The sequence below is a fragment of the Podarcis erhardii genome (genome assembly GCF_964252035.2).
Source record: "Podarcis erhardii genome assembly, chromosome: 1".
NCBI classification, from domain to species: domain Eukaryota; kingdom Metazoa; phylum Chordata; class Lepidosauria; order Squamata; family Lacertidae; genus Podarcis; species Podarcis erhardii.
In genome coordinates, this window is record NC_138497.1 from 100,520,193 (window position 1) to 100,548,152 (window position 27,960).

Here is a 27,960-nt window from a genome sequence, read left to right on the forward strand (position 1 = left end):
TCAGCAAAATGACTGCATTCAAACTACTTAATGCACCAGTACTTACTGTGAAGCACAAATACCTTCTGAATCAAAACAAGAAACAGTACCAGCTAAAATAAGTACAATGGTACCTCGGGTTAAGAACTTAATTCGTTCTGGAGGTCTATTCTTAACCTGAAACTGTTCTTAACCTGAAGCACCACTTTAGCTAATGGGTCCTCCTGCAGCCGCTGCACCGCCAGCACATGATTTCTGTTCTCATCCTGAAGCAAAGTTCTTAACCCGAGATACTACTTCCAGGTTAGCGGAGTCTGTAACCTGAAATGTATGTAACCTGAAGCATATGTAACCCGAGGTACCACTGTATGTGTATGCCTAGGTTAATAACTAAAACTGAAATTTGCCTCTCTGTGAGTGTGAAACTACGGTAGCTTGTTCAAACAGAATCTAGTCAACTCCAAAATTATTAGAAAGATTCTAGGCATCCATAGGAAGATGTTTTAGGCTGGAATTATGACAGCTATGCTATAGGACTGCTACAAATCACTACTATGACACCACAGTCCTATGCATGCTTACTCAGAAATGAATCCCACACCATCATCCATTGGTACTTGCTGTAGTATGTGCATTTAATATTGTGGTCCACGAGATCTTAATTTGATTGATTCATTTTAAAATTCTACATTTTCAGGGTTTTCTAAATTAATGGAAGATTTAATAAAACATTCTGTCCTCAAAATAGTAAGGGTTGCACATTTGGGAAGCCTTTCTCCACTCTAAACCTCAATGCAAGTCATATTTGTTCTTTATCATGGCATTAGTAGTGGTGACTTCACTCCTTCTAAGTAGCAAGCCACTCTTCTCAGGTCACCGCTAATCTCACTTACATTTCCTCTACAGCAGAGGACACTTTGAGCTCTAGACCTCAGAGATTTGATTGAAATTTGAGAACCATTAGCCCTGTGAAGCAAAGGCAGTCAAACATAACTAGTTTCCTTCCCAGTAATCCAGTCTGGATTTCAAATTACAGTGGTACCTCGGGTTACATACGCTTCAGGTTACATACGCTTCAGGTTACAGACTCCACTAACCCAGAAATAGTGCTCCAGGTTAAGAACTCTGCTTCAGGATGAGAACAGAAATCGTGCTCCGGCATCACGGCAGCAGCAGGAGGCCCCATTAGCTAAAGTGGTGCTTCAGGTTAAGAACAGTTTCAAGTTAAGTACGGACCTCCGGAACAAATTAAGTACTTAACCCGAGGTACCACTGTATAGTGAAAAATCACCTAAACTCAATTTGAATTGACCCACATGTATAAATATACCTATACACAGTAGCAATCAGTGTGGCTGAGTGGCAGCGCTCACTCTTGACAGCTGAGTTGCTGCTGCTTATGGAGAGGAAGAATGAGGCAGCGTTGGCACAGTAAAGTTGCGCCAGCAGGAAAACCAGATTGGTTCTGCCCAGAGCTGGCCTACGCATGATGCAAGGCAAGGTGACTGCCTCAGGTGGCAGGATCTGCAGGGGCAACAGATGCTGATGTTTATCTTTATTCCTTCTTTGTTCCTGATGTCAGTCTTCACTCCCTCCTCCCTTCTTCCCTAACAGGGAAGGGGGGTGCCATTTTGTAGTTTGCCAAAATGCCACGGGGCGACCATGGTTCTACTGGTGTGTTAGCACAATGCCATCTTCCCTGCTGCTTTGCTGATCCACTACATATATTTTACTGGCGGACAGCATTTGGTTGTTGCCTAGTAACTGCCTGACAGACTTCCAACATAACTAGATGAGGGAATACTGTTAATTGTAATGGTAAGAAAGTGACCTGCTGAGGATCCTGTTTTGCTTCTGCTGTTGCACTGGAGCTCTAGAAAGCTTTCAAGCTTGCTGATTAAAAAAACTACTGGCCTAGTTTATTTAAAAAATTGAGAATGAAGAGATTTGAAGAGTGTGTACCAACCAATATAAGCCATGTGCAGCAGAAAAGTCTCCACTATGAATTACCATGCAGAAAATGCAAAGCTACGCAAGCCTGTTTTCATGAATATAATATATTTGTATTCACCTGTCACGTATTCATCTGTCATGGCAAAATTATAGCAGGCATACTTGTACCTGCTGCAAACATTGTTTACTTTTTAAAAAATGACAGGAGTATTGTGGCAGGTGCATGAACTATGAGCCTATCAAAATATCTGCAGATTTTACAGCACATTCAGGATACTGCAGCAGTGTTATAAAAGTGCCAAGCAGCAGTACATCTTATGAAATCTCTAGTGATAGCCAGACTGCTGCAAATCTTCTTTTGTATTATTTGCAAAAGCTATAATATAAATAAGGGAGATATTAGGAAATTATTAAAAAAGTTAAATATTATACCAAGCTGCAGCAGAAACGCTTAGAAAAAGTTCTATTTCTCCAGATAATTAAGTTAGTATATAATTTTTTTGTTCACTCTGTAGCAGTCTTGTAGATTTTATTGACTTAACAACAATGACAAATTTATATCCCACCTTCCTCCAAGAAGCTCAAGGCTTCATGGTTCTCTATCTTCCCATTGTATTCAAACAACAAACCTGTGAGGTAGATTAGGCTGAGAGATTGGCCTAAGGTCATCCAGCAAATTTCATGGCCAAGTGGAGACCTGAATCCTACTCCAACCCTCTTAACAACTGTACCACATTGACTCTTACAGTATGAAAATGCTAGGTTAACGCAACTTGCTAAAATACTTACGGCATTCTTCAGGTTCATCTGATCCATCCCCACAATCATCTACAGTGTCACATTTCCACCAGAATGGAATACATTTGTCAGTTTTGCAGCGGAACTGTAGGAGAAAGGTATAATATGGAAAACCTTAAAGTGTTGACAGTTTTTATTGAAATAACATGATTTTTTTTGCAACTGAAAATAATTTATAAGAAATCAGAGCCCAAAGCCAGAATATGGAGTCTGCTGTTCTTTGAAATTAGTTTCTTACCCACTAACGGTATTAATGATCTGGATTCACAGGCATACTTAGGTGAGTGGAAGGCACTTCCATTCTCATGGGCTGGGGGAGGGGGGTATTTTGGGAAATTCCATGACATGATAGTTCAGAAACAGAGGGAGACAGTGGGCTATAAAAGCAAATGAGAGATGGAAGAGCCTGTTCCATGAATAGAACTTTGGAAATCAGGATCCAAGTCAACACATATCAGTCAAGTTACGGTGGGGGAATAGCTTTGTTGATGTACCTAATGAAATTTATCCAAATAAGGAATATAAAGATAAATAATTTAGGCTTCAACATAACTGTAACACCATAAACCAGATTTTCTGATTTTTAAAAAAACCAACAAAAAACTAAGTTTCTAACCAACAGTACCTTCATTCATTGCTATTTAAAACTATTAGTGCCCTCCTCCCTTAATCTCAAAACTCTCACAAGTCTTTATGCTGCTTCAAAGTCTCTAAATACATTAATAAGTAATCCTTATAAATGTTACAATACACATGTTCTACTTACTTGACTGGCTGTGCAGTTTGATAAGCAAGTCTTATTATCTGCCGCGAGGTAAAAGTTGGTGGGGCAGGCACAGGTATGTGTTTTGCCTGGGGCCAGGAGGCACAGGTGACTACAGCCACCGTTAGTCAATGCACAAAGATGTTTAGGCACTAGGAATGCAAAAGAAGAAGCAATTAAAATGTGCTAAGGTGATTCACGTGAAAAGCAACATAGCTGGCTTTCCCCCAGTTAAACTTCTGGCAAATAGAGGTACCTCAGTACGACTAAAAATAAAGTAAGTAAACAAATATGCACATAAATATTTACCATCAGACTGTCAATATGATGAAAGTAATTTTTTTCAGGGGCGGCACATCCTATTTCGCCACCTGAGGCAAAAGGTGCTGCCCACCAAGTCCTCCCTTATCTGGGTCATGCAGCAGTTCCAGCAAGATCTCATGGAATGCACAAGATTTCAGCGAGATCTTGCCAGAAGCCTGTGTCACTGCCACTTCTCCTCCAGCGGTGGAGGCAGTGAGGTAGGCGGTGAGGCCACCTAGGCACCTCCTCTTTGTGTCCTGATGCCTGAGGCTGCTGCCTCAGGCTACCTCATGGGCAGGCCGGCAGGCCCTGTGTGTGTTTGAATCAACAGAATTTAAAGGCCTTTTGTACTTTTCCCCCACTTTTTCCTAGGATACACACACAAAAAGGTCCAAAAGGCCTTTAAATTGCATTGATTCAAACTGTCTATAAAATACAGTTTGCGTCGTATTATATTAGTTCAGACTAATTCAGCCAATTGACAAGCCTGAAGGACTCCTGAAATTCAAAAATACTCAGAACTAACAGAGAATTCTGGACCCTGTGCAACTGTGAACTCTTTCCTGGTGTCCAGTAGAGACTTACTGGCAGTGGTTGTGGGTTCAGTAAAAGTTTACTTCTTTCCATGGCCTGTTACAAAAACTGAGTGAGAACTGAGGCGGTTCACAAAGCCAACATAGGTTGCTTATGTAATGGACCTTCAGTGTCAGACCTTCAGTGAAACTAACCATACTTCTAATATTTTGCTCTTCTTTCCGTCTTACTTCTTTAGCAATTCAATATAAAACTGCTTAGGTTAATCACTAAGCAAAGTCTTCAGAACTCTAATGAAGTCAGAATGCTCTTTACAGAACACATGCTGAAGATATTTACCATCAGGCTGTCTGTATGAATGATACACTTGGATATCAGTTATGGCATGCCACGAGTTAATCAGGGCTACTTTATCTGCTCCAGAGGTTTTATGGGCACGGTTGACTGTCTTGGTTTTTCCATCAGTCCAGTAGATGTAGTCTTCAAATAATGTGAGAGCAATCACGCCTAGAATATGTTGATTAGGAACTGCAACAGAATGTAAGATTAATGTTCAGTTTTGGAAGACTGCCAGCTAAAATATTCCATACTGCAAAAGCTGACAAAGACAAGGACTGCATAGCTTCTTGTGAATAATGGCTGTGACAACCTGTCAAGCCTGGAGGCTCTTTGTTACCAGTTAAAAGTATCTAGGATTAAGATTAGATACATCAACCCCACTTGGCTAAACTCTGTTGGCCTAACCATAGTGAAAGAAACAGCTACCGATAGCAGGATACTATTTGAGCACTGCCACATGCAGATTTGAAAGTTTTCGCACAAATTGTAGGCTGGATGTAATTTATAGCTTCTGCAGGGATTCCTTAATTCTTTGGATGCAGCTTCGTTTCATCATACAAGGTTATTGTTCTATTTAAAAAGGCAATGCAAGGGCACATTGTTTTGGTTACACTGTGTCTAGGCATGCATATGGTGTGCTTCAAGTCACCACCACAGCATCAGAAGAAGAGCAAAGAGTGTCAGAGCAGAGCCTATTACTTTCTGGGCATGTACAAAAGATTCTTGCTTTCCACACAGCTTGAGTTCATGTTCAAGATAGTGAGTACACCCACCGCTCCAGCAATTTTGCTACCGTATTTCATTTCTATCTGAACTTCTCCCACATTTTGGGATTGAGATTCCAAATTAACTGATTTTGTTTTCAGAGTGGCACTGTGCATTAATGGCAAATCATCCTCTCATGTCCCTCTCATGTCTCAATTTCAGAACTTTGTTCAGACCACTGTGTATGTTTAGTTCAGTGTCCCTTTGCATGCTGTTTTAAGTTCAGCCATTACTAGTAACAAGCATGTAAAATAGTAATTAACAGTTCATAAAATTATCATGGCAGTAAGGACAAAACTCTATGAAGAGAGAAGAAAACTGAATCTATGTGCATGAAAAACACTGTTTTTGTGCTGTAATGCAAGTATTCACTTTGCTGTGAATTATCAGGTGGGGTTTCATGTGTGCTATCAGGCTTATTTCATGCTCAGGGCCACAATACCCCAAGGATCACCTCTCCCCATATGAACCGACCCAGACCCTGTGACCATCATCTGAAGCCCTTCTCTGTGTTCCTCCGCCATGAAAGGTCCAGAGGATGGCAACACAAGAACAGGCCTTTTCTGCAGTGGCTCCCCATTTGTGGAATATGCTCTCTCCAGGAAGGTTTGCCCAGCACCTTCATTACATATCTTTAAGAACCAGATGCAAACATTTCTCTTTAACCAGGCCTTTGGCTGATTAACAAGCTATATCTTTTTAAATATGTTTGTGGGAGGGCGGTTATTGGTTTTTGTCCTTGTTTTTATTATGTTTTGTGTTCTCATTTTGTATTTTTATGTGGTGAACCACCAAGCCATCTTCAGATGAAGAGTAGTATGCAAATGTTATTTAAAATAATATTACCTTAAAAAAACACAACACCTTTTAAATAACATTGTATTGTGGAATACTAACCATTCAGGAATACAGTGTAGAAGACTGCTACCTAAGAACTATTCCCATAATATGCACTGATTTAGCAAACCCAGTGATCATAATACTATGGGAGAATTCAGTGTTGCACTACGCTGAACGTTCCAACAGTGTAAGCATTTCAGCTTGCCATATGGAACAATCCCCTCACCCCCGGCTACCTCCATGCCCTGTTTTGGGGGTTCTCATGTCCCCCAAGCCAATTGCAGGAGGCATGAGGGGCACTGGAGGGGAAAGACCCATTGTACAAGCAGAAGCCACAAAACTCTGGCCCTCTAGATTGGGCTTCAAAGGAGTATTGCAAAAGGGATACAATGCAGTTTGTAGGGAAGGTAGCAAGTGAAGCAATCCATTGATGGTATAACACAGGAAAATATTTGCAAGTACTACAGTAGATGTTTGTGATGAGAATAGGAATTGTGCTATGTTTCATTTTTAAAATATTCATGAGTTTCATGTCAAACTCTTTTATGCTTGATATAAGCGCTGCATGTCATTGAGTGTACTACCACTGAGTGTATCTTTTTATGCTAAATCTAGTAACCTTTGTTTGACAAATGCTGCTTATAAAGAACTGTTAATCTTGTCTATCAAGGTGTAAATTGATGTACGCATTTTTTTTACTGATAACTGTATTTATTTGCTCACAAGATAGTGCAACTGCTTATCAATCTATATTAATGATTTGTTTTCCATTTCTCTAAATGTTAATTTTTTTCTGTAGCATTGAATAGTTAATTATTTTGAATTCTTCTGCCTGCCGAGTTCTATAGATTCTAAGGAGGGGAAGTTAACAGACAGTGGACTGAATGTAAGGAAGGAAGCAGGCAGGTGGGGCCTTGCTGAGGAGAGACTGAGATTGGTGGAGCAGTACCCCATTTGGCTTATTGGACCGTGATCAATAGAACCTTCCCCTTATGTAATATTTTACTTACTGATACAGTGCCTATCAATAAATAAAGGTAAAGGGACCCCTGACTGTTAAGGCCAGTCGCGGACGACTCTGGGGTTGCAGCGCTCACCTCACTTTACTGGCCAAGGGAGCCGGCATTTGTCCGCAGACAGCTTCCAGGTTATGTGGCCAGCGTGACTAAGCCGCTTCTGGCGAACCAAAGCAGCTTACGGAAACGCTGTTTACCTTCCCGCCGGAGCGGTACCTATTTATCTACTTGCACTGGCGTGTTTCGAACTGCTAGGTTGGCAGGAGCAGGGACCGAGCAACGTGAGCTCACCCCATCATGGGGATTTGAACCACTGACCTTCTGATCAGCAAGCCCCAGGCTCAGCACCACCCACATCCCTTCTATCAATAAATATTCCTGAGCAAATAGGACTAGTCTGAACCCCTAGATAGCAACTGGTCAGGAACAATTATTACCCCCCCCCCAGGTTCTTGTACTGCTCTAGGATTGGGGCAAACAAGATAAAGGGTGACGATTGAGTCAAATTTTAAATTATGACTGAGGTCACTTGTTGCAGTGTGTTTTCCTCCACATATACAGTATTAGGAATACGTATATATATATAGGAGGAACTCTGGAAGCTTTAGCTCAGATTTATTGCTTGTTACAGGGCATCATCATCTAGGATGAAGTGGTTTAAGAGGAACCAAGATCGTTTCATCTTATAACACTTATACAAAATATGACTTTGCAGTACTTTTTTATATGTACTAAATGAAAAGTCAGCTATTATGCTACACATTCTTCGATAGCAGGTGGCAGAACATGAAAGTCAAGTGGGTGGGGTGAAGGATGTGTAATAGGTACATTCATCACTATATAGGGGGAGATGGAGACATCAGAATCCGCAATTCTGCAACTATTCCTGAAGAGAAAAAAATGTGACACATCAACAAAAGATTTGTCATCAAAGGAGGAATTGCAAATGTTATTGGTTTTCATTGAAGTACACTCTCTACTGTTTGCTGAGTTCTGCCCACCTGCATTGTATTTCTGATACACCAGTAGCCTGCAAAGAAAGATTAAATAGTCCCAATGGCAAATCTGGCATTTCTAATTGACTCAACATGTATTTTACATCCCTTTCTGTAAGTACCTTTATATAAAAAACAAAGAAAGCATGGTTCTCTATAATCACTGTCTGCGATGGAATACTGGACTACAGTGGGACCTCGGTTTACGAACTTAATCCGTTCCGGAAGTCCGTTCTTTAACAAAAGCCATTCTTAAAATGAAGCGTGCTTTCCCTAATGAGGCCTTCTGCTGCCTGTGCCCTTCCACCATTCGGTTTCCATTCTTAGACCAAGATAAAGTTTGCAAACCGGGACACTACTTCCGGTTTTGTGGAGTTCTTATACCGGATAGTTCGTAAACAGGGCTGTTCTTAAACCAAGGTACCACTGTATACAGAAGTCCATTAAATGAGTTTGTAAATTAAACTGTTCACCATGGAAAGCATAATTTTGAGTATTTTGTCAAAGGTTTAATCAAGGGTTCATATGCAATTTACCATTTTATCTATAAAAATTATGTTCTGAATCTCATTCATTAAATTATATACTCTTTATGACAACCTGTGTATGTACTTCTTATATTTTTTCAAAATATGCAGACAGTTCAATATTGACTAATATTTATTTTATTTATAAACTAATATTGATGTTTTTAAATATGATTTTGAATACAGTACTTGTGAGATTTGAATAAAAAATGTAAAAGTTAGGTGAATTCAGGAAAGTCCATCATTGCTCATATATATGAACCTCCATTGTCTTCCATAGAGCTTTGACTATTTCATGTCAGCGGCAGAAGTAGTATAGTGCTGGCCTCATGAATAGAAGCCAAGTTGGAAGACAACTCTCTCATTTTCCAAGCACTATGAGGTTAGAAATAGGGCCCTTTGAAGTTGAGAGCTAACTCCCCATTTGAACTTTCCCAATTTTGACAATATACACACAAAAATCAAACCGTGCTCACAAGAAATAAATTGGTAAATATATGAAAAGTGATTCCCATTATAATCCTGATAGACAATATTACTCCTTTATTCTAGATGTGACCTGATGCTATGAGACAGTCAATTCCCAGATAACAACTAATAAGGCGAGATTCAAATCAGCAAAGTCTTCATTTAAATTAGCAGCTCAATCTGTCAACCATTGCTGCCTGGGTTCTTAATTTAGTAGCAATAATCCCCCAAGCTTGCCTAGTAACAAATAAAAATATTTGGTACTTACATGTGTGCATGTACATTTGCTGTGCATATATATATCAAGAAGTTTTGTACAGGAGTCACAGTGTCACAGCAATAATTCTCAAATCGCTACAGTTGATTAAGGAGGTGAAGATCTCCAGAACTACACTAGCCAGAAGTAGCCAGCATGCTGCCCTCCAGATGTTGTTGAACTCATCAGGGGCAATGCTGATCAGGCCTGATGGGAATTATAGTCCAATATCATCTGGAGGGCACTTGCACTAATGGAACCCAGTAAATGAAATATAAAAAACGACTGGATTTTTAAAACTCTGTTTCACTGGATTTTTATACTAGAGAAATATAGATAAGAATAGGGGGAGGGGGAATAGTAAATGCATGTCATTAATTGGTCTTTATATATTCTTACTCATTGGTCTTGGTATATTCCTGAGTTACATATTCTTGAATCACATATGTACTGTCATTTTAAAAGAACTAATGGCTGCACTTTTATTAATGAATGGAAATAAATGTTTTATGCTTGTACTGGTGATTTTCTCCCCTTTTATGTCTGCATTAAGTATTTTTAGCTTTGGATAGGATAATTGAGTAGTGCTTTAAAAAAAATTTAAAAAACAGCTACAGTCTCTTGCTTTCCATCCTCTTTGATATGCTGTGTTCTGATTTCTTAGCATACATTATTGGTGAAAATGTAGTCGATAGAAATACGTTCACTTCTATAATGAGCATAAAAAACCTAGCTAAATAACAAAATGTCTGAACTTTGTTTCAGAGAGCAACTGACCTTTATTTCTACGAGAGCCATCCATGTTAGAAAATTCAATATGGCTTTCATCAGCCCAGTAGAGTCTTCTGTTGACATAATCTATTGTAAGAGCCATTGGTCTAGATATCTGTGTTTCTATCACAATTGTCTGATTAGAGCCATCCATGCCAACTCGGCCAATGTGAGGATACTCACAGCAATCAATCCAGTACAAATATCTAGGAAATAAAATTGATAACTCTTTTGTTTATTGATACAAATGTATTCGTCAGGAAAAAAAATGTGTATAACCAGGGGATCAAGAATTATTCTATTACTGCAATCCTAAACATTCTAACTAGGAAGTACTATTGCTGGTTAGTAAATATAGTGCTCATTGATTATATTACTTGTCCACTAACTATGGGACAAACTAGACTCTATGGTGGCAGGTCCATTTCTTTTCACTTGTTGACTCCAGTTGAAACCAGGTGGTAGCAATCTTAATGTTACCAATAAAAGGAATGCACTGTCCTATGTCCTCTTCCCCGCAGTTGGAGCAAAGGATTAAGGTGGAAGATGGTTCACATCTTAATTTTATTGTTAATAAAAGATTCCACCCCAAGTTATATGGATGTAATGAGCATATGAATGATGTCCCTATAAGACCTTGTTTGGCTGTACTGTCTCAGAAAACAATCACACATTGCAGGGCTGTTATTGTTCCTTGAGCAAATGATTCTGCAGGAAGATCCTTCATCAATCAAATGACAAGTTCACAAATATTGATATTTTGCATCAGAAAAGAAAAACGAGTAACCCACATGTGAATCATGCGTCACATAAGATAAGGCGAGCTATTTCCACCACCGCCTGCCCCCCAAATTAGAAAAGGCCTCTGCTCATTTCTGAGGAGGGGAGGAGGATAGGCACTACTGCAGAAACAAAAATAAAATTTCTAAAGTGCATTTAATCAAAATTTATTCAGGCCAATTAAAATATTGGTCAGGGGCAGCTGAAAACAAAAGAACACTTTGTGTTATCTATATGCAATGTTACACATCCATTTCCATGGCCACAGGGGGCTTTAAATCTGCATACTGAAATCAATGGGCAGTTCATAGCATAAAAACACAAATACATAATAAAAACAAGAACAAAACAAAGCAATAACACCCCTTGCTTCCCCCACCCCACATTTAAAAGGACAGAGTCAGAGAATGTTAATCAGACAAAGGCCTGGTTGAAGAGGAACATTTTCACCTGGTGCCTAAAGATGTATAATGAATAAAGACATCACTATTGATTTCAAGATGCTGCAGCTCCAAAAGCTGTTAGGTGAGAAACAGCAACCCATCGCTGAAGGCCCTTTTTCTCTCCCCTACCAGATGTCAAAGGGATGGCTGGGTGCTTGGCAGAGTCAATCAGGAAATCCTACTGCTTGCCTGTTCTTTGATGTGAACACTATTGCTCACCTGTTCTCTGAGATGAGAGCTCCCAAAGCTAATTTCCAGGCTAGACCAAAGCTAGCTTGGCTGATATCTCTAATAAATAGCTACAGTCCTGGCTTGTAACATCTAGAGAAATAATGCCCAAAGAAAATATGTCACTGGGTATAATTTGGAGCAAAACATCTTGTCAAGGAACAAAAAAGCTTTACCAAATTCTTAAGATCTACTGGATGTTTGTATTAATTTTAATTGAGGGATCCATCTGCTCGTTAATTGTAAAAAAATTCCTTATTCTGAAGCATAATTGTTTAAATATAGGGGAAGCTTTACTGCTTTATTATCTTATTTAAGGATGTTTCATCTCTTAATGATATTATGCTGTAAAGTTTTAACTTATTGCAAATATATCTCTGTCAGGTCACATAATTAACCCTCCTTCTGCCTTCAGAGGAGAAAAGGATATTTCAATTTTCCATTCTGGAATTTTCAAATATGTTATGATAAATACTTGAGTTGTCTTTTGTAACCATTAAACACATTCATAAACTAACCTAAGAACCCACATTCTCCTAATCAGATGTGATCAATTAACATAATTAGTTTGTAATATAATTCCATACCCAGCTTGAGGATCTAAACAGAGATCTCTAGGGAACTTCACCCTTTTGCTCACAAGAACAGTGGGATACAGGCCATTGACTTTTGATACTTCAATAATCCTTTTTTCTGTGTCAGACCAATAGAGATTCTTTCCAACCCAGTCAACTGCAAGTGCATTAGGAACAGCTGTGTTATGAACTACCTAGAGAAATTAAAATTGTATAAGTAGTGGAATACACAGAAAAACAAGAACAGAATCCATTTCTTATTCTTGAAAAATATTTAAAAGATGCAAGAGAGAAACAAATGATATTACAGTAACAAATGTGATTTCGTAATTGGCAGCACAATTAATTGTATATCTACTCAGAAGTTTTGTTGTGCACAAAGGGAGTATATAAGATTACAGACCAAATTTCCCAAGGTATTTGAGGGAAATTATGCATTTCTTAAAGAATATTAAAAACAACAAAGAAGAGCCTAAATTAAAACCAACATTGGTTTGAGAAAGCTATTTTAAAATAGTAAATTAATAGGGTTGCCATATGTCCAGAATTTCCTGGACATATCTGGAATACTGTAGTTGGAAGCAGTGTCTGGGTGGAAATCGCAAAAATGGCTGGGAAAATCTGGACATATGGCAACCCATGTCGGCTGTGTTGTTTTCGGCAATTTTTCTTTAAAAATAGCCAGAATTTGCCAGAAAAGCTCCACAACTTTGGGCAAAGCTAAAAAAAAGGCTCAACAACTTTTCTGTCTGGATTTTCACTGTTTCAAATATGGCAACCCTAAAATTAATTTTTTAGTCCTTTTTCTCCAAGTGCAGGCTGATATCCAAACTGCTAGTTTAGACACTAGACACTGCTGCTTTTCACTTTTTTGATTTTGGCAAGTAGGAAGACATGCCATGTTGTAATCTGCTTCTGTGAAAGCCCCCCAGAATCAAATATAGTATGGAAAGTAGGCTGATTGCTTAGAAACACCTGGAGCATGTGAAATGCCTCTTTAGGTGTAACTGTCAGTAGGCACTCCAGGATAATTGACAGAAGACAGGAACAACCACCATTACTGTTAGACTTCAAGAACAAAGTGGGGTCCTTCCATATCAAGTGATCCAATATTTCATGTCTTCCCATTTTCTTAATATTTTGTACACTTGTTGAATGAGCGAAACTAAGTTTAAATCCAAAGAATTCTAACTTATGGTTAATTCCATCACTCTGGTTTGGAACACATTTTTAAAAGAAAAGAAAATAACTTTCTAAAGAAATGCCTGATATGAAATGACTGATATTATAGTTTTAAACCTTGTTTATTCTATTATATTTTACTCCAAGATACTAAAAAGAATCCAAATAAAGCAGATATGTATGTACAAAATATTTTTTAAAAAATGTGATCTCATTGAGATCCCAATATTAAATTTTGCAAGTAGCTTTTAGAAACATTAAATAATATATTTTTTGGATTTTTAAAAAAATCATATTCATTTTTAATCACTTTTTAAATTTTGTAATTTAACTTTGAAATCTAAAGTAAGCCCATCATGTGACATACCATATTAAAGCCCATGAAGTTCTGAAGAGATCAATATTTTTAGTTTTGAAATATCCGGGCTAATTTTTTAAGGTTTTTGTGTAGTCTGGCAAGGCCAAAATTTTCATTTTTCCTCCCCCCCCCTTTTTTTGAAATTTCAAACCCTCATAACTCAAAAACAGGATGAGATTAAAAAACCAAAACTTTAGATTTGAACTTAATTCTGATCATTCAACAAGTGTCCAAAATATTAAGGAAATTGGATGACATGAGGTAAAAAGGTTGGCTCACTTGCTATGGAATGACTCAGTGAAGTTTCTGGCTGGGTAGTTGCTGCAGTGAGGGCCCAGGATGCTGAAGCTATCAAGGGCAACTATCCAGTTACAGCTGTGCCCTTGCATGGGATGGGCTGTACCACTGCCACTTCATGTACAACTTCTGCACCTAATAATAAGGCCACACATTCGTCATCCCGCACAGAGGCCATCTGAGATCTTACAAGGTATCGCAGGCAGTGCTTTTTCCCCGCTAGAAAAATAGGTGCTGGCATTCACCATGAAGTTGTTACAGTAAGCGCCATGAAGTTGTTACAGTTTAACAACAACAAAAGAGGTACTGGTACTGTGTACCCTTGAGTAAAAAGGTAAAGGTGAAGGGACCCTTGACCATTAGGTCCAGTCGTGGCCGACTCTGGGGTTGCGGTGCTCACCTCGCTTTATTTGCCGAGGGAGCTGGCATTTGTCCGCAGGCAATTTTTCCGGGTCATGTGGCCAGCATGACTAAGCCGCTTCTGGCGAACCAGAGCAGCTTACGGAAACGTCGTTTACCTTCCCGCCGGAGTGGTACCTATTTATCTACTTGCACTTTGAGGTGCTTTCGAACTGCTAGGTTGGCAGGAGCAGGGACCGAGCAACGGGAGCTCACCCCGTCGCAGGGATTCGAACCGCCAACCATCTGATCAGCAAGTCCTAGGCGCTGTGGTTTAATCCACAGTGCCACCCGCGTCCCTGTACCCTTGATTACCCCCTGGAAAAAAGCACTGATTGCAGGAGCGTCCTGAGACCTTGTACAACTGTCTCAGAACCCTGCAAGCAAGGCACGGGGCTTAAAAACTGTTTGCACCAATAACTTGTTAAGAAAAGTAAGTTGCAAACATACAGGAGAAATTCAATCAGCATCCTTAAATGACTTTTCTAACCAATCAAATAAAACAAGCTGCTTTGACTTCATTCAATCACATTGTGACATACAGCATACAGTTTTGTAACAGTATATTCACTTTTATTTGCTATTAGAATTACCTAACCACACATTTAACTGCACATGTATTAGCTGAATAAACTATCTGCATGATTTGAGCCCAGTTGATCTCTAGTAAAAAATAAAAATAAAGAACAGATATGCTATTTTGTATTTATAATAATTCTTACTAGCTTAAGTTGTGCAAATGCACAACCCTATTTGGCATATAATAATATTAAGTAGGAACCCAAATAATGTTTATAATTCCATGATTACTTTCCAATCACCTTGACATAATTTCCATTCAGATTCATTCTGTTTATTCTACTGCCATTTGGCCTGCTGGAATCAATCCAATAGACGAACTCCTCTTTGTAATCAAAGTCTACTGCAATCACATTGTTCAGACCCTGAAAAGGAAAAAATAATTAACCAGGTTTTTCCATAAGCCATTTAATACAACAAAGATGACAACTCTGACAAGATAAATAATCAAAGATTAATCAAAAGTGTATATAACTGGTATAATATATGTCTTGTATATTTTCAAGTTTGATTTATATCTTTTAATAGAACATGATGCTGAAATGAGACTGCTCGATTGTGGCACTCACATGTTACTTAAACTGATAAATATAAATAACCTGAAATTAACTTCCCCTTTGAGTTAATATATGTGTTACAAATTCAATTTTTTTTCCAAGTCAGAAAGCAGTAAGGTTTGTACTAAAAAAAAGCACATTGAAGCACATCTACTAAACACCTGGAATTCCACAATTTCTGTGGAGGGGGGGGGGGGTAGTGTCCAATTTGGCTGCAAGGCCATTTTCCAGGACCTTTGATCTCCCAAAGTTCTGAATTTTTTGCAGCATCACTAACAAAATCTGTGAACCACATTCTGTATCTTTAAAAAAGAATATAACAGGAATCAAACACAAAGGATAATGGATTTTGTGAAATAATAATAAATGGTTAAGTTAAGTTAGTTAAGTTAGTTCTTGCCCCATGGTCATCCCCCTCTGCTGATTTCAATTTAAGATCTAAATAAAAGTGTCCCAGTTCAAGCCCATCTTATGTGTCTGCCTCTTTGTTTGCCTATTGAGGCAAAAGCAGGTGCAGGAGAAATTATTCAGGATTCCATTCGAAGTATGAAGTTAGATCACATAACACTCAAATTGGGAACTCTCAGATGTAGTTTCTGAGAACAAGCTCTGGGGGGAAATGGGGGGATTCTCCAGGAAGGGAGAATAGATGCTGTTCATAGTATCTCACAGTTAATGAATCAAATGTTCTTGACAAAATTGACAGGATTTTGAAAGAATTCAACCTTTGAGTATGCCAAGCTGGCTTAGGTGCTTTATTAATTCTTAACAAAAGAAACAGATTCCGAATATAAAGAGAGTCAGTAGGAGGCATTGAAACAACTTAAACATTGGTCAACTTAAAAAAACAAACCCAGACACAAAATTTTAACATATTCTAATTCCAATCAACTGATATTTTAATATTTATGCCCTCCAGAAAAAAAGCCCATTAAAAACTGTGCATTTCGAATACATGGTCCAGTATTTCTAGCAGAAATACTTACAGTGATTATACATTTACAAAATGGGATGCAATTCACAGTAGAAATATGGGTCTTATTAGAGAAGGATAACACATGATACCATGATGACTGGTGCTCATGAAAATAGACACTGGTAGTGGAACTTTATTTGTAGGAAAAAAACATTTCAGCAGGTATGGCTACTCAGGATATTGGGACCTGAATAGTAATTAGATTTAACATATTTTACATATTCATATCAGGTCGAGTGGTCCATTCACATAATTAAGGTGACAAAGGAAAGTGTAATAAAGAGAAACCTCATTTATTATAGTCCTTTACAGTTACTAGAAATACAACAACTGAATTACAGACTTTTATTGCTCACAGCCAACCTTGTCCATAGCTTATTTTGTGCTATGGAGTGCAGTTAAGACTGTGGTTTTATGTTCATCAAGCATTCTAAAGAGCAATGAGTATTAAGATTATTAAGTATTAATTAGATGATAATTGGAATTGTACCTGTTTCAATGAAGTGTAGTTGGATCCGTCAGTACTGATTTTTCTGATTTCATGATGGTCAGCCAGAATTAAAAAAGGTTCTTCATCTAAATATAGCGAAAGGAGAAAAATACTATGCTAGGATTTAAGTTAATTTATGGAACTTCAAGAATAGAAATACAAGTAGTGAAAAATAAAATGCTACATGCTGTGAACAGTGTTGTGGATGAAAGAAACATTAAAAGCATAATATTTCAAGTAAGATCAATGATGCGTCATAATCTGAACAAGAGATTCAATTAGCATTTCTTTCAGAGTACTTTAATTTAGCCTTTGTAATACAGAAAATGTATTAGCACTCTCAATAATTTAAATTCCAAAATGAATTTAAGCACAGCTACTCAGCCTGGCTTTTAAGGGACAAATAGGTGATAAGTAATAGTTGACATTAAGAAAGGGGAAAATTCAAAAGTCAGAAAGGTCCAAATTAATGCATGCCAGAATTTTCAGCGAGTAGTGAGCTGAATAGTTCTGAAAATACATTTGACTTACATTTTAATAATTCAAAATTTCTGTAAATGAAGTGCGCGTGAAGCATACTTTGAGCTACTGTACATTAAAAAATACATTTATAGTGCAATACTATACATGTGTAATCACAAAGAAGCCCCATTAATTTTATTGGAACTTCCTAGTAAGTTATTCTCAGCACAACCTTAGAATAATATTTAAGAAATTTACAATAAAAGGAATGCTGAGCAAATTCAAACCACTCTAAGCCCTGATTTTCAGAGTGACAGATTTTCAGAGAGTCAGTTTTGCAAATCAGTTCTGGGCTACTCAAATGGCATGTAGAATGGTGGTGTTGCCATGATCACTCCTGACCCATTTTGTGGAATGTTTCCCTCTAATTTCCCAACAATACATGTCTCTTGCAACTGGGCCTACTGAACATTAAAGACCATTTGCATTAATTCTATTCCCACTAGCCCTCTCCTGCTTGTGAAAGGTGCATCCGTTCAATTTCCAGGGACCCTCCTTCCTCCTCAGCCCCCACACCACAGCCTGTCCCATTCAGTAGGCCCCATTTAGCTGACCCTCAGGAGAGGATTTATGGAGGAGCTGCTGGGGCAAAGGGGGAAGGAAAGTCAGCTTCCTCCAGCGCCCTTTCACATGCTTTTCTCTAGTTCCAATCCCATAATGTGAAACAAATGATGGGACAAGATGCTCACATCTGGACAAACATCTATTTTTACCTAAGAAGAAGTATGCCTTAAGACAGTTTGGTTAGTACTGGAAAGTTTAATGCATTGTGCATTACGCAGTTAATTTTGTTTGAACAAAGTATGTTTAGGTCTTAAACCTGCATGACTAAAGGAAAATGTCAAAACTAACTTAAGTTGCATTGCTTTCCATGGGACTTAGTTATGACTAAGCTTAACTGCACTGAGTCAGTAAAATTCTGGAAGCCAAGTAAGCAAATGATACCTGAAAGTGACTTGCAGCCATTTGGGTTATTAGGTTGCACTTCATAACCATCTGCACACAAACATTTGTAGGTTCCATACGTATTGACGCACTGCTGGCTGCACGGAAAGCCAGACAAACATTCATCAATATCCACACATGTTTTGCCATCGTCCTTCATGTGGAAGCCAGGCCAACATTTACACTACAAGGAAAAATAAAAGCAAATTATACATCAGACATCCTAAGAGTACCTGCTTTCTTCCTTGCATGGGCATGATTTCAATGTGATCAAAATGTTGTTTAAAACCTAGTAATATAGCATCTAAAATAACTTTTAAAAGACAATTCAGACCAAGTCTTCCTCTCCAGGTGGTTTTCCATAGCAGAAGTTTTATATTTCTGCTGCATGTTTCTGCAAGAAATTCTGAAGCCCACTTTATGAAGAAGAGGTAGCAAGGTCTGAGGATACAAGTTAGAGGTGGACTGTGAAGATCTACCCAAAGCATACAGATGACTGTGATCTCCTTGCCTCCATTGCTAAATGCTACACTAATATTTACCATCCTGCTCTTTCCTGGGCCAAAGCAGGGCAGAGAAGAGGAACCTAGCTTTTCAGCAACTTCTGCTCTCCCCATCACATACATACACATATAGATAGACCTTCCCTTACATGCTTTAAAGAACCTTAGCGGAAAATATTCCTCATACCACCTCCAATTCTTTCCTCCCAATTTTTTCTCTTCTACCTGTACTTTTCTCTCACACTTTTCTCTTCATTTCCCAGCCACTAGACATTAGATGCTAGAAGCACTCATACAAAAGTACTGGGGGAAGCCAATGGACTAGTATTGTGAAATTTCATCCCCCCTCCCACTTCAAAAAGGTGAGTATAATCAAGCTCAGTCTTCATGCTAATTTACAAAAGCTCTAAACACATTTTTAATTTGTCATATATTTAATTTTTTGGTGTTATTTTGATATTTCTGTGGGTTATTCAGTGTGATGGGACTAGTTTCACATGATTTTGTAGTTGTTTTAATGTTCTTTTAATTGTGAACCTGGTCAAAAATTTGTGGGAGATTAACATTTAAAAGTAAAAGATGAACAATTAAGATATTTTCAAGATGACTGACATTGCTATACAATTTTTTTCTTTGCTGCTTCCCTCAGTCTGCTTCTCTTTTTCTCACTACTACTCACTACTACCACCAAAATATTTAGCTCATAGCCTTACATTAGAGGTGGGGAACTTGTGTCTTTCTGGAAGTTGTTGCACTACAATTCCCATGGTGGGAGGGACTGATGGGAGCTACAGTCCAAAAGCATTAGGAGGAGGAGAATAATCCTTTATTCTGACCAAAAGAAAGGCGTATCAAGATATTCAGACATATTACAGTTTATTTGGCTTTCCATGAAACATTCCGCCCCCAAGACATATAAAACTAAATCTAGTATTAGTCATAGAGTCTAATACCCTCTGTATTATATTAATGGAATAGCAAAAGCTGGTGAGCACAAGGTGTGCTCTCTTTTCCAGGAAGTGTCAAATTCTAATGTTTATGGTACATATGCAAGTCAAATTTAAGATTTAAAACTCTATTTATAACGTACTATTTTACACACCAGGACTACCAACCTTGTACCCAACAGGAAGATCTTGACAATCTTGAGAACAGCCACTGACTTTCTTACTCAAGCATTCGTTAATATGGCAGTTTCTCTCATCCGATCCATCACCACAATCTTGTTTAGTATCACAAACATTTTCTTGGGGAATACACTTGCCATTTTTGCACATAAAAAGGGAACTGTTGCATGACTGTTCTAAAAATAAGAAACAAGAGGGAAAGGACACAAATGGATTGCAATGAACACGTTGAGATGTGTCAGGATTAACATGTGGGCCGCATCTTAATTTAGAAACAGATCATTTGTGAAAATTCAGTCCAGCTCTTTCATATTCTGTTTACATATCCCATTTCCATTTATAGAAAGTTTGCCATCAATTTCACTGGATTGCATCACCAGTCAGTGTAACTATGATTAGTCATAAACATACTGCTGGTTTGTTTCAAATAGTAAATACAAGTTCTGTCTATATTTCCTTTTCTCCAACACCTATATGTATAGCCCAAGTGTGTCCCTCAGCTGGATTTCATCTGGCCCTTTGAGTTCCCTCCTGTCTATCAACTATTTAGCATAAAGAGGGGAAAGGCCTTCATGTTGCAAAATATGGAACAGAGCGTCCTGCCTCTGCAGGAAGATCAAAGCATAGGGAGAATCATCATCATCAACAACAACAACAAGCCCTGCAGCACCCCACACCTTAAGATCCAGGGGGCTGAGAAACTCTCATCCAGTGCTCCTTTCTTGAACTTCCCCTGGAACAACCACAGATCAGAACCACCACAGATCAATGCCTCTTATATCCATCTCCCATACACAGTCCAGGAGGGTTGAAAGCCAAGGCGAGATCTTGTAACAGCAACAGGGTTATACTCCCACTGTCCTTCTAACAGAGATTATCCATCAGGGTATCCAAGGCAGATTCAGTACCAAACTGTCTCACTAAAGATGATGATGACCCGCCATTCACCTTAAAGTTCCAGGACAGATTCCAACATTAAAACACTATACTAAAAACAGCTTTAGATAGCTTATAATTGCAGAAGTAAGGTGTGTCCTAAAAATATAAACTTCAAATGTCAAAAGTCAGGGTAAAGAGATACATCTTCATCATTAACTGGAAGCTGTATAAACAAGGCACCAGATTCACCTCTGTGGGGGTTGGGGTTCCCCAACTTAGGGGCTGCCACAGAGAATGCCATCTTCCCGGTCACCAACCCCAAAGCTTCTGAGGGTGGAGGAACTACCGAGGACTTGTGTTCCTTGCAAATACGCAAATTTGCACACCTGCAGTTTTCAGGATGCAATTGTAGTTTTGGAGTTCAAGATTTTGAACAGAGATAGGGCAAGGCTTATAGTTTTGCTGTGCAATTACGTTACTAGCCCTGGATTGGACAATTTGATCCTCCCTTAGTTCTTTGTGGCCTGAAAGTTCTCTCAACACTCCACAAATACCAACTTTTACTAAAAACTACATTATTATTTAACAACAGTGCTAAATTATTTTACACATATATTTAATTGTAAAAATATTTTAAAGGCTGAACCTGCGCTTCTGCATTTTATGTTAATTGGATGTTCATCAGAATGGTCTGGACAATCAAAATCTCCATCACATTGCCACTGAGAATTTAACAGGCATCTTCCATCTGCACAGCTGAATTCTCCAGGATTACAGTGACGATAGCCTAAAAAAGAGTGGCCAGACATTAATAATGTGGACCTCTAATATTTATATTCCAAAAAAGGTACTATCTATCTTTTTCAAACAGGAGCTGATCCATAGAACATTTCAAACTACTTTGCAGATGTCTTTCTTAGCAGATGCAAACTTCAACCATAGTGGTAACCAAACTACCCACCTCCTTCTCTGCTGCTGTGCCTCTACAGGTGACCTGGGTATGGCCCAAAGGAGCAGTTTCAACAGCTTTTAGCAAGGAGCTACAGGGCCACAACACCCTATTCAATGGCTGGAAGCTGTTGTAACTACTCTGACAAAGCAGAACAGTCTCCAGCCATGAAACAGGACACACAGGGCTTACAATTCTTCATGAGCAACTACAGTAGCAGATTTAACAGTTTCTGGATCTCTGCTAAATATGATTGGGTTGGGACATGTCTGCAACATGGCTGTAGCCTGGGCTCACATGACCTAGAATTCTACACTGAAACTAGTTTGTGAAGACAGACTAGAAATGTGTCTGATATGAGAAATATAAAGGGTTTGAGTTTAGAACAATAAATTTTCTTACTTACTTTGACAAACATTTATTAGGCATTACAAGTATAGGCCATCATAAAATATCCATATATAAAATTTTAAACTATATACAAATAAACAGCCATGTAAAATATATAATAACAAGGATTTTCATTGGGATTTCTTCCCACTAAATAGTGCCATTCACCCCTCTAAGAGATACTAACCAATACATTTATCAGTTTAGAGTTCTTTACTCAAAATTATTCTGCTGTGAGTTAAGCAGTAACCTGGCTGAAGCCATCCAATAAGTATTATGGCTCAATTCCAATTTATCCCAAGCTCTGAAATTTCCAAATCCTAAACTCTATCCACAGCAAAGAAATACCTGTTTACTCCCTTGTTCTTTGATTTTACTGGTAAATGTGAAATGTATATTTTCAAGAGAAATACATAGCAACTTATTTATAAATGATAACTCCATGGTCTATTTAAAGTTGACTGGATTCCACATTCTGTCAAATTGGACATATTGAAGAGATCAAATATCTGGTGCTTCTTAGAAACCGTTTTAATACATTGACAAATTGCTCTGAAAAGGCAAAGATTTTCTCTACAGAAATCTTAAAGGAATATGAGCATTGCTTCCTTAGAAGAAGAAATTTAAAACCTGTTAACTTACTTTCTTCAAACGATTTTATTATATTTGTGGGGAGTTTATCCTTGTCAGCAGACAGATAGAGCACACAAACTTCAGCATTAAGACCTGTCTCTGTATCAGAGATTAACAGTGCAATCTCATACAGGTGTCCTCAGTAACTCACAATGAATTTAACAGACTTTCTCCCAGGTGTGCATAGGATTGCAGCCTAAGCTTCTCACAATGCTCCATTTATAGTGCACCAATGTACTACTACTAATGCCTTATTTTAGGGAAACTTATTTCAGGGAAAAATATTTTAGGGGGAAAATATATTAGAAAAAGCAAAAGTAAGCACATTCCTTTGGAACATCTTTCTTTGGGAACTTGGAAATTTCAACTGGTTCAAAATGAAGCAGCCAGATTACTGTCTATTTTTTCATTTCAAACTCATATAGCTCCAGTTTTAAAACAGCTGTACTGGTTGCCAGTTTGTGTCCACACCCACTTCATGGTGCTCACATTAAAGCCCCAAATGACATAGGCTTAAAGTATATTAAGAATGCCTCCTTCTTTGCTGAAGCTTTCAGGTGTAAAAAAATTATACTTGCCACATTCTAGCGATTCATCTGATCCATCTCCACAGTCATTATCATGGTCACATACAAACTGCTTGGGAATGCAGACTTTATTGCGGCATGTGAAAGTATTTTCGTCACAAGTATTATTAGGAGCTAAGAAAAAGAAAATGGAATGGAAGACAGTGAACCACCAACTTATAAAGGAAAAATGTCAAGTTACTGTCAGCCACCAATACAGTGGTACAGATAAATACAGCAGCCCCTCAACTTATTTATGTATGTTGCAAAATGGTTCATACCACATCCTGCTGTGGCAAGCTCATCACTTCCATTCGGACAGTCTCTTTCACCATCACAAAGCCAGTGCTGAGGAACACAGGCATAGGAACCTAAGCAGCTGAACATGTCTGAAGCGCAGGTTACGGAGCCTAGGGGGGGGGGGAAATGGTATGATTTAAATTTTATTTGTTACGTACGAAAGTTATATTCTGAAGTGACTTGTTAAAAAAATAAAATAACATATACTACCATTTTCTTTAATGATTTCTAAAATCTGAAGTCAAACAACAAAGACAATACATTTGAGTCAGTAGCAGTCAGGGACATGCATGGGTGGGACTGCGCTGCTCAGCAGGGACAGTGCAGGCGCAACATTGAGATTGTAGGGTTGTGTCCACTTCTGTGCTACACTGTGCTGAGCTCCTTGCTGCCTTTTCCTTCCTTCTCAGTAACTGGCAGTGATGCACTGGGAAGTCAGAAGAGCAACATAGCTGTGCCTGCACAGCCCCACCAGCCACTACTAGTTCAAAGAACTTGGATATTGCTCATCAAGTTCTTATTACTGCACAATACCATATGTCTTATAAGGGATACCAAATATTACATATATTTCTTATATCCTACAGAATATGATAACGCTCCAATACTTATTTCTGGTGGTTGTTCATTGAGTTGACTGAATGAATAGGGTAGGGCCAGGTAATTTTGAAATGTGCACCCCAAGCTCATATTTGTATCACTGTAGTACTCACCACATATAGGTTTGCTTTCATCCAAGCCATTTCCACAATCATCCTCCCCATCACAAATCCATTGTTTAGAGATACACTTATTTTCAGAACAAGCAAACTGATTCCATGAACAAGAGGAATCTGCAAGGGCATGTAAATGATAGGTGTTGCATATATTCAATAGGAACAGATTCAATATCAACACTATGAAAAAAAATCTAGCATGCCCCCCCCCTTATTGACAAGCAAAATTCTTCCTAGAAATTTCCGATGAAGTTCATTTCACATATTGCCCATCTGGAAATTCCCTTCAAAATTCCTAAAGAGCCAATGGAATTTTGCTCAGCTTCTCCAGGCATTGTTAAGATTGTTTTGTTGTTTAGTCATGTCCGACTCTTCGTGACCCCATGGACCAGAGCACGCCAGGCACTTCTGTCTTCGTTAAGATTGTTTATATATCTTTAAATCACATTATAAACTACCTCCCATCTTTAACAAATGTAAATAAAAATAATTCTTGTTCTACTATTCAAAAACAGCTACGTAGAGGAAAAGACACATATGCATGCCTTCCAACAAGCATTTAAAAATGTAATCTTATGTTAAACAAATATCCTACAACATATTATGTGAATACTTTTGCCCACTACTAAAGGTATTTTAAGTTTTCACGAACATATTGTAAAAAAACAAAACAGCTCTAAGATCAAAATAATTACAAACTTTCTTAACAGCTTGAACTTGTATGGTTCTGTGTAATCTAACAGTAATATAAAGTATATATATATAATGTTCTCACAAGAAAAATGGCAAAGATCTTTGAGGGACTAAATATTCAGTGAGGGACATTACACCATAGTAATACATATCAAACCCATTGAAATTGCAGAGGAGTCCTGCAGCAAGGCAGATTTTGATTATCTGTCTTTCTGCAGCCTCCACTGACATGTTCCTCATTGTTCCAGAAAGTTCTCCATCCCCCCAGAACAGCTTTCCAGGATACTAAAGTAGTAAGGAATAATTTATGGAAATCATCTCCTTCTCCTCCACCTCCACCTCCACCTCCACCTCCACCTCCACCTCCACCTCCACCTCCACTGCATACTCTAATCACACCAAAATATATTTATAAGTTTGTTGATCTCTAGCAAAGGAACCTAACAGCAGAATCCTATACATGTCACTTCAAAGTCAGCCCCTAGGTAATTTTAGACTCTGGAATGAATGGTCTTATTGCATCCCTCCTTTAGAAGTCAACATGTATTGTTTCAGTTGCGTGGCACACAGCTTTTCTTTCTCTCCTCCCTCCCGCACCACCATTACCAGATTTTATATGACTTATTTTATGCTGCTCTCTGATGGTCTTTGCAGGGGGCTGGACTGTGGGGCAAAGATCCTAACTGCATCACTCACTACGGAGCTATACTAGATTACAATCTAGGTAAATATGTATATGATTAGAGCCTAAATGACCAAATTATACAATAAAGTGTTTGCTATGTATCATGCCTGTATAATTTGCAAGGTTTCCAAGCTGTTCATTGAGATTTGTTAAAATACCAGTTTAGTTTAATTGTATTCTTTTTCTTGCAGAGATTTCAATTGACATCTCCTTTGCACAAACATCCATGGTTCAAAGATAAGATACTAACAACAGTGAGGTAAGATACTAACCACAGTGCAATTCATCACTTCCATCTTCACAATCTTTTTGACCATCACATACCCAGGTATTCAAAATACACCTCCCACTTGGACAACTAAAATAATTTTCTTCACACGTATGCTTGTTTCGAACTGCAAATAAAATAAAAGAAGCCATTTGTTTCTGGTAGTCATGGAATTTTGGATGAAATATACATAGAAAAGATCATCTGGGTTCAATCCACTAAATAGAAGGGCTCCTTCCATTCATGGAAGGGGTTTTGATCCAGTAAAGGCAAGAGGCAATATTTGCCCATTTTCTCTTCCCCATGCAGCCATGCCACCTTCTGCATTCTTTTGCACAGTTCCTCAGCTGTCCAGACCAGTTTCTCAGGGCACTGAAGGAATCACCAACATTGCTACTTCCTCCTATATGCAGGAGTGTTCCATATACAGGTTTGTCAAAGAGAAACTCAACATACAATAAAGAAACAATGCCACTAATGAATAATTCTTTATCATGAATAAATATAGAAATTATTTTTATTTCCATAATTACCTGGGCATTTAAGTTCATCTGTATAATCTCCACAGTCATTAGATCCATCACACATCCATTCTGGTAGTATACAAAGTGATGTAAAATTACAGCTAATAAATCCTGAAGATTTGACTCCAAGTTTATAGAAGTGAGCACAGTCTGTGCTATCTGAGGTACATAAAATGGAATAGGCACACATTAGAATATATTCTTTTCAGTGTGGATCTCATCACTGTGATTTCTTTGACAGTGGTTGCTTAATTTAGCTCCCACAATCACAGCATTGCCTGTTACCAATTGAATTACATCACACAAATTAATTAAACTTACAGTTATATATTAGTGTAGTATAAGAAACAAATAGTTACAAATGAAAAATTAACTAAATTCCTTACTGCAGTTTTTCTCATCAGAAGCATCCAAACAGTCCACAATCTGATTGCATTGCGCTGATTTTGCAATGCAAGTTCCATCTGCACAGTGAAATTCTGTTGAAGTACATCCTGAAACTACAGGGTGAAGTGTTTGGTGGGTGGGGAGGAAGAAAGAAAGATATAAACATAATTTGCAAGGTTTGGGATATTTAAGTTTAAAGCTGCTACTAAATTAATTACAGTGGTACCTCAGGTTAAGTACTTATTTCGTTTAAGAGGTCCATACTTAACCTGAAACTGTTCTTAACCTGAAGCACCACTTTAGCTAATGGGACCTCCTGCTGCTGCCATGCCGCCGGAGCACGATTTCTGTTCTCACCCTAAAGCAAAGTTCTTAACCCGAGGTAATATTTCTGGGTTAGCGGAGTCTGTAACCTGAAGCGTATGTAACCTGAAGCGTATGTAACCCAAGGTACCACTGTACAACACTTAAATGTGTGTTGTTTAAAAGTAACAATTGACACAGGGCCGTCTTAAGCATATCCGGCGCCATGGTGCAAAAATCCCTCCGGCGCCCCCCCCCCATTTCCCAGAGTTGTTGACCTTTTCCCAAGCCTCTGCGGGGATCGCTCTCCTCCAACAGGGGCTTGGGAAGAAAGCTGCACGCACACCAGCCATATGATTGATGGGGCGCAGCTGGCGGGCATGCAGGAGGGAAAGGAGA

General features: G+C 38.4%; 1 protein-coding gene across 3 annotated transcripts in view; it reads right to left on the reverse strand.

The window, feature by feature from the left end:
• The window catches only part of LRP1B (LDL receptor related protein 1B), a 778,324-nt gene that overhangs the window by 68,118 nt on the left and 682,246 nt on the right, over positions 1 to 27,960 (reverse strand). For all 3 annotated transcript variants that reach the window (XM_081869915.1, XM_081869916.1, XM_081869914.1), the window contains 16 exons: positions 27,258 to 27,371; positions 26,881 to 27,030; positions 26,352 to 26,474; positions 24,699 to 24,818; positions 23,967 to 24,095; positions 23,698 to 23,820; positions 21,794 to 21,934; positions 20,257 to 20,444; positions 18,639 to 18,822; positions 17,172 to 17,257; positions 15,391 to 15,513; positions 12,346 to 12,527; positions 10,314 to 10,513; positions 4,670 to 4,858; positions 3,497 to 3,645; positions 2,722 to 2,815 (listed from right to left, as the gene is read on the reverse strand). In XM_081869915.1, the coding sequence (XP_081726041.1) occupies positions 2,722 to 2,815; positions 3,497 to 3,645; positions 4,670 to 4,858; positions 10,314 to 10,513; positions 12,346 to 12,527; positions 15,391 to 15,513; positions 17,172 to 17,257; positions 18,639 to 18,822; positions 20,257 to 20,444; positions 21,794 to 21,934; positions 23,698 to 23,820; positions 23,967 to 24,095; positions 24,699 to 24,818; positions 26,352 to 26,474; positions 26,881 to 27,030; positions 27,258 to 27,371 (2,295 nt within the window). The remainder of the gene's footprint in view (positions 1 to 2,721; positions 2,816 to 3,496; positions 3,646 to 4,669; positions 4,859 to 10,313; positions 10,514 to 12,345; positions 12,528 to 15,390; positions 15,514 to 17,171; positions 17,258 to 18,638; positions 18,823 to 20,256; positions 20,445 to 21,793; positions 21,935 to 23,697; positions 23,821 to 23,966; positions 24,096 to 24,698; positions 24,819 to 26,351; positions 26,475 to 26,880; positions 27,031 to 27,257; positions 27,372 to 27,960) is intronic.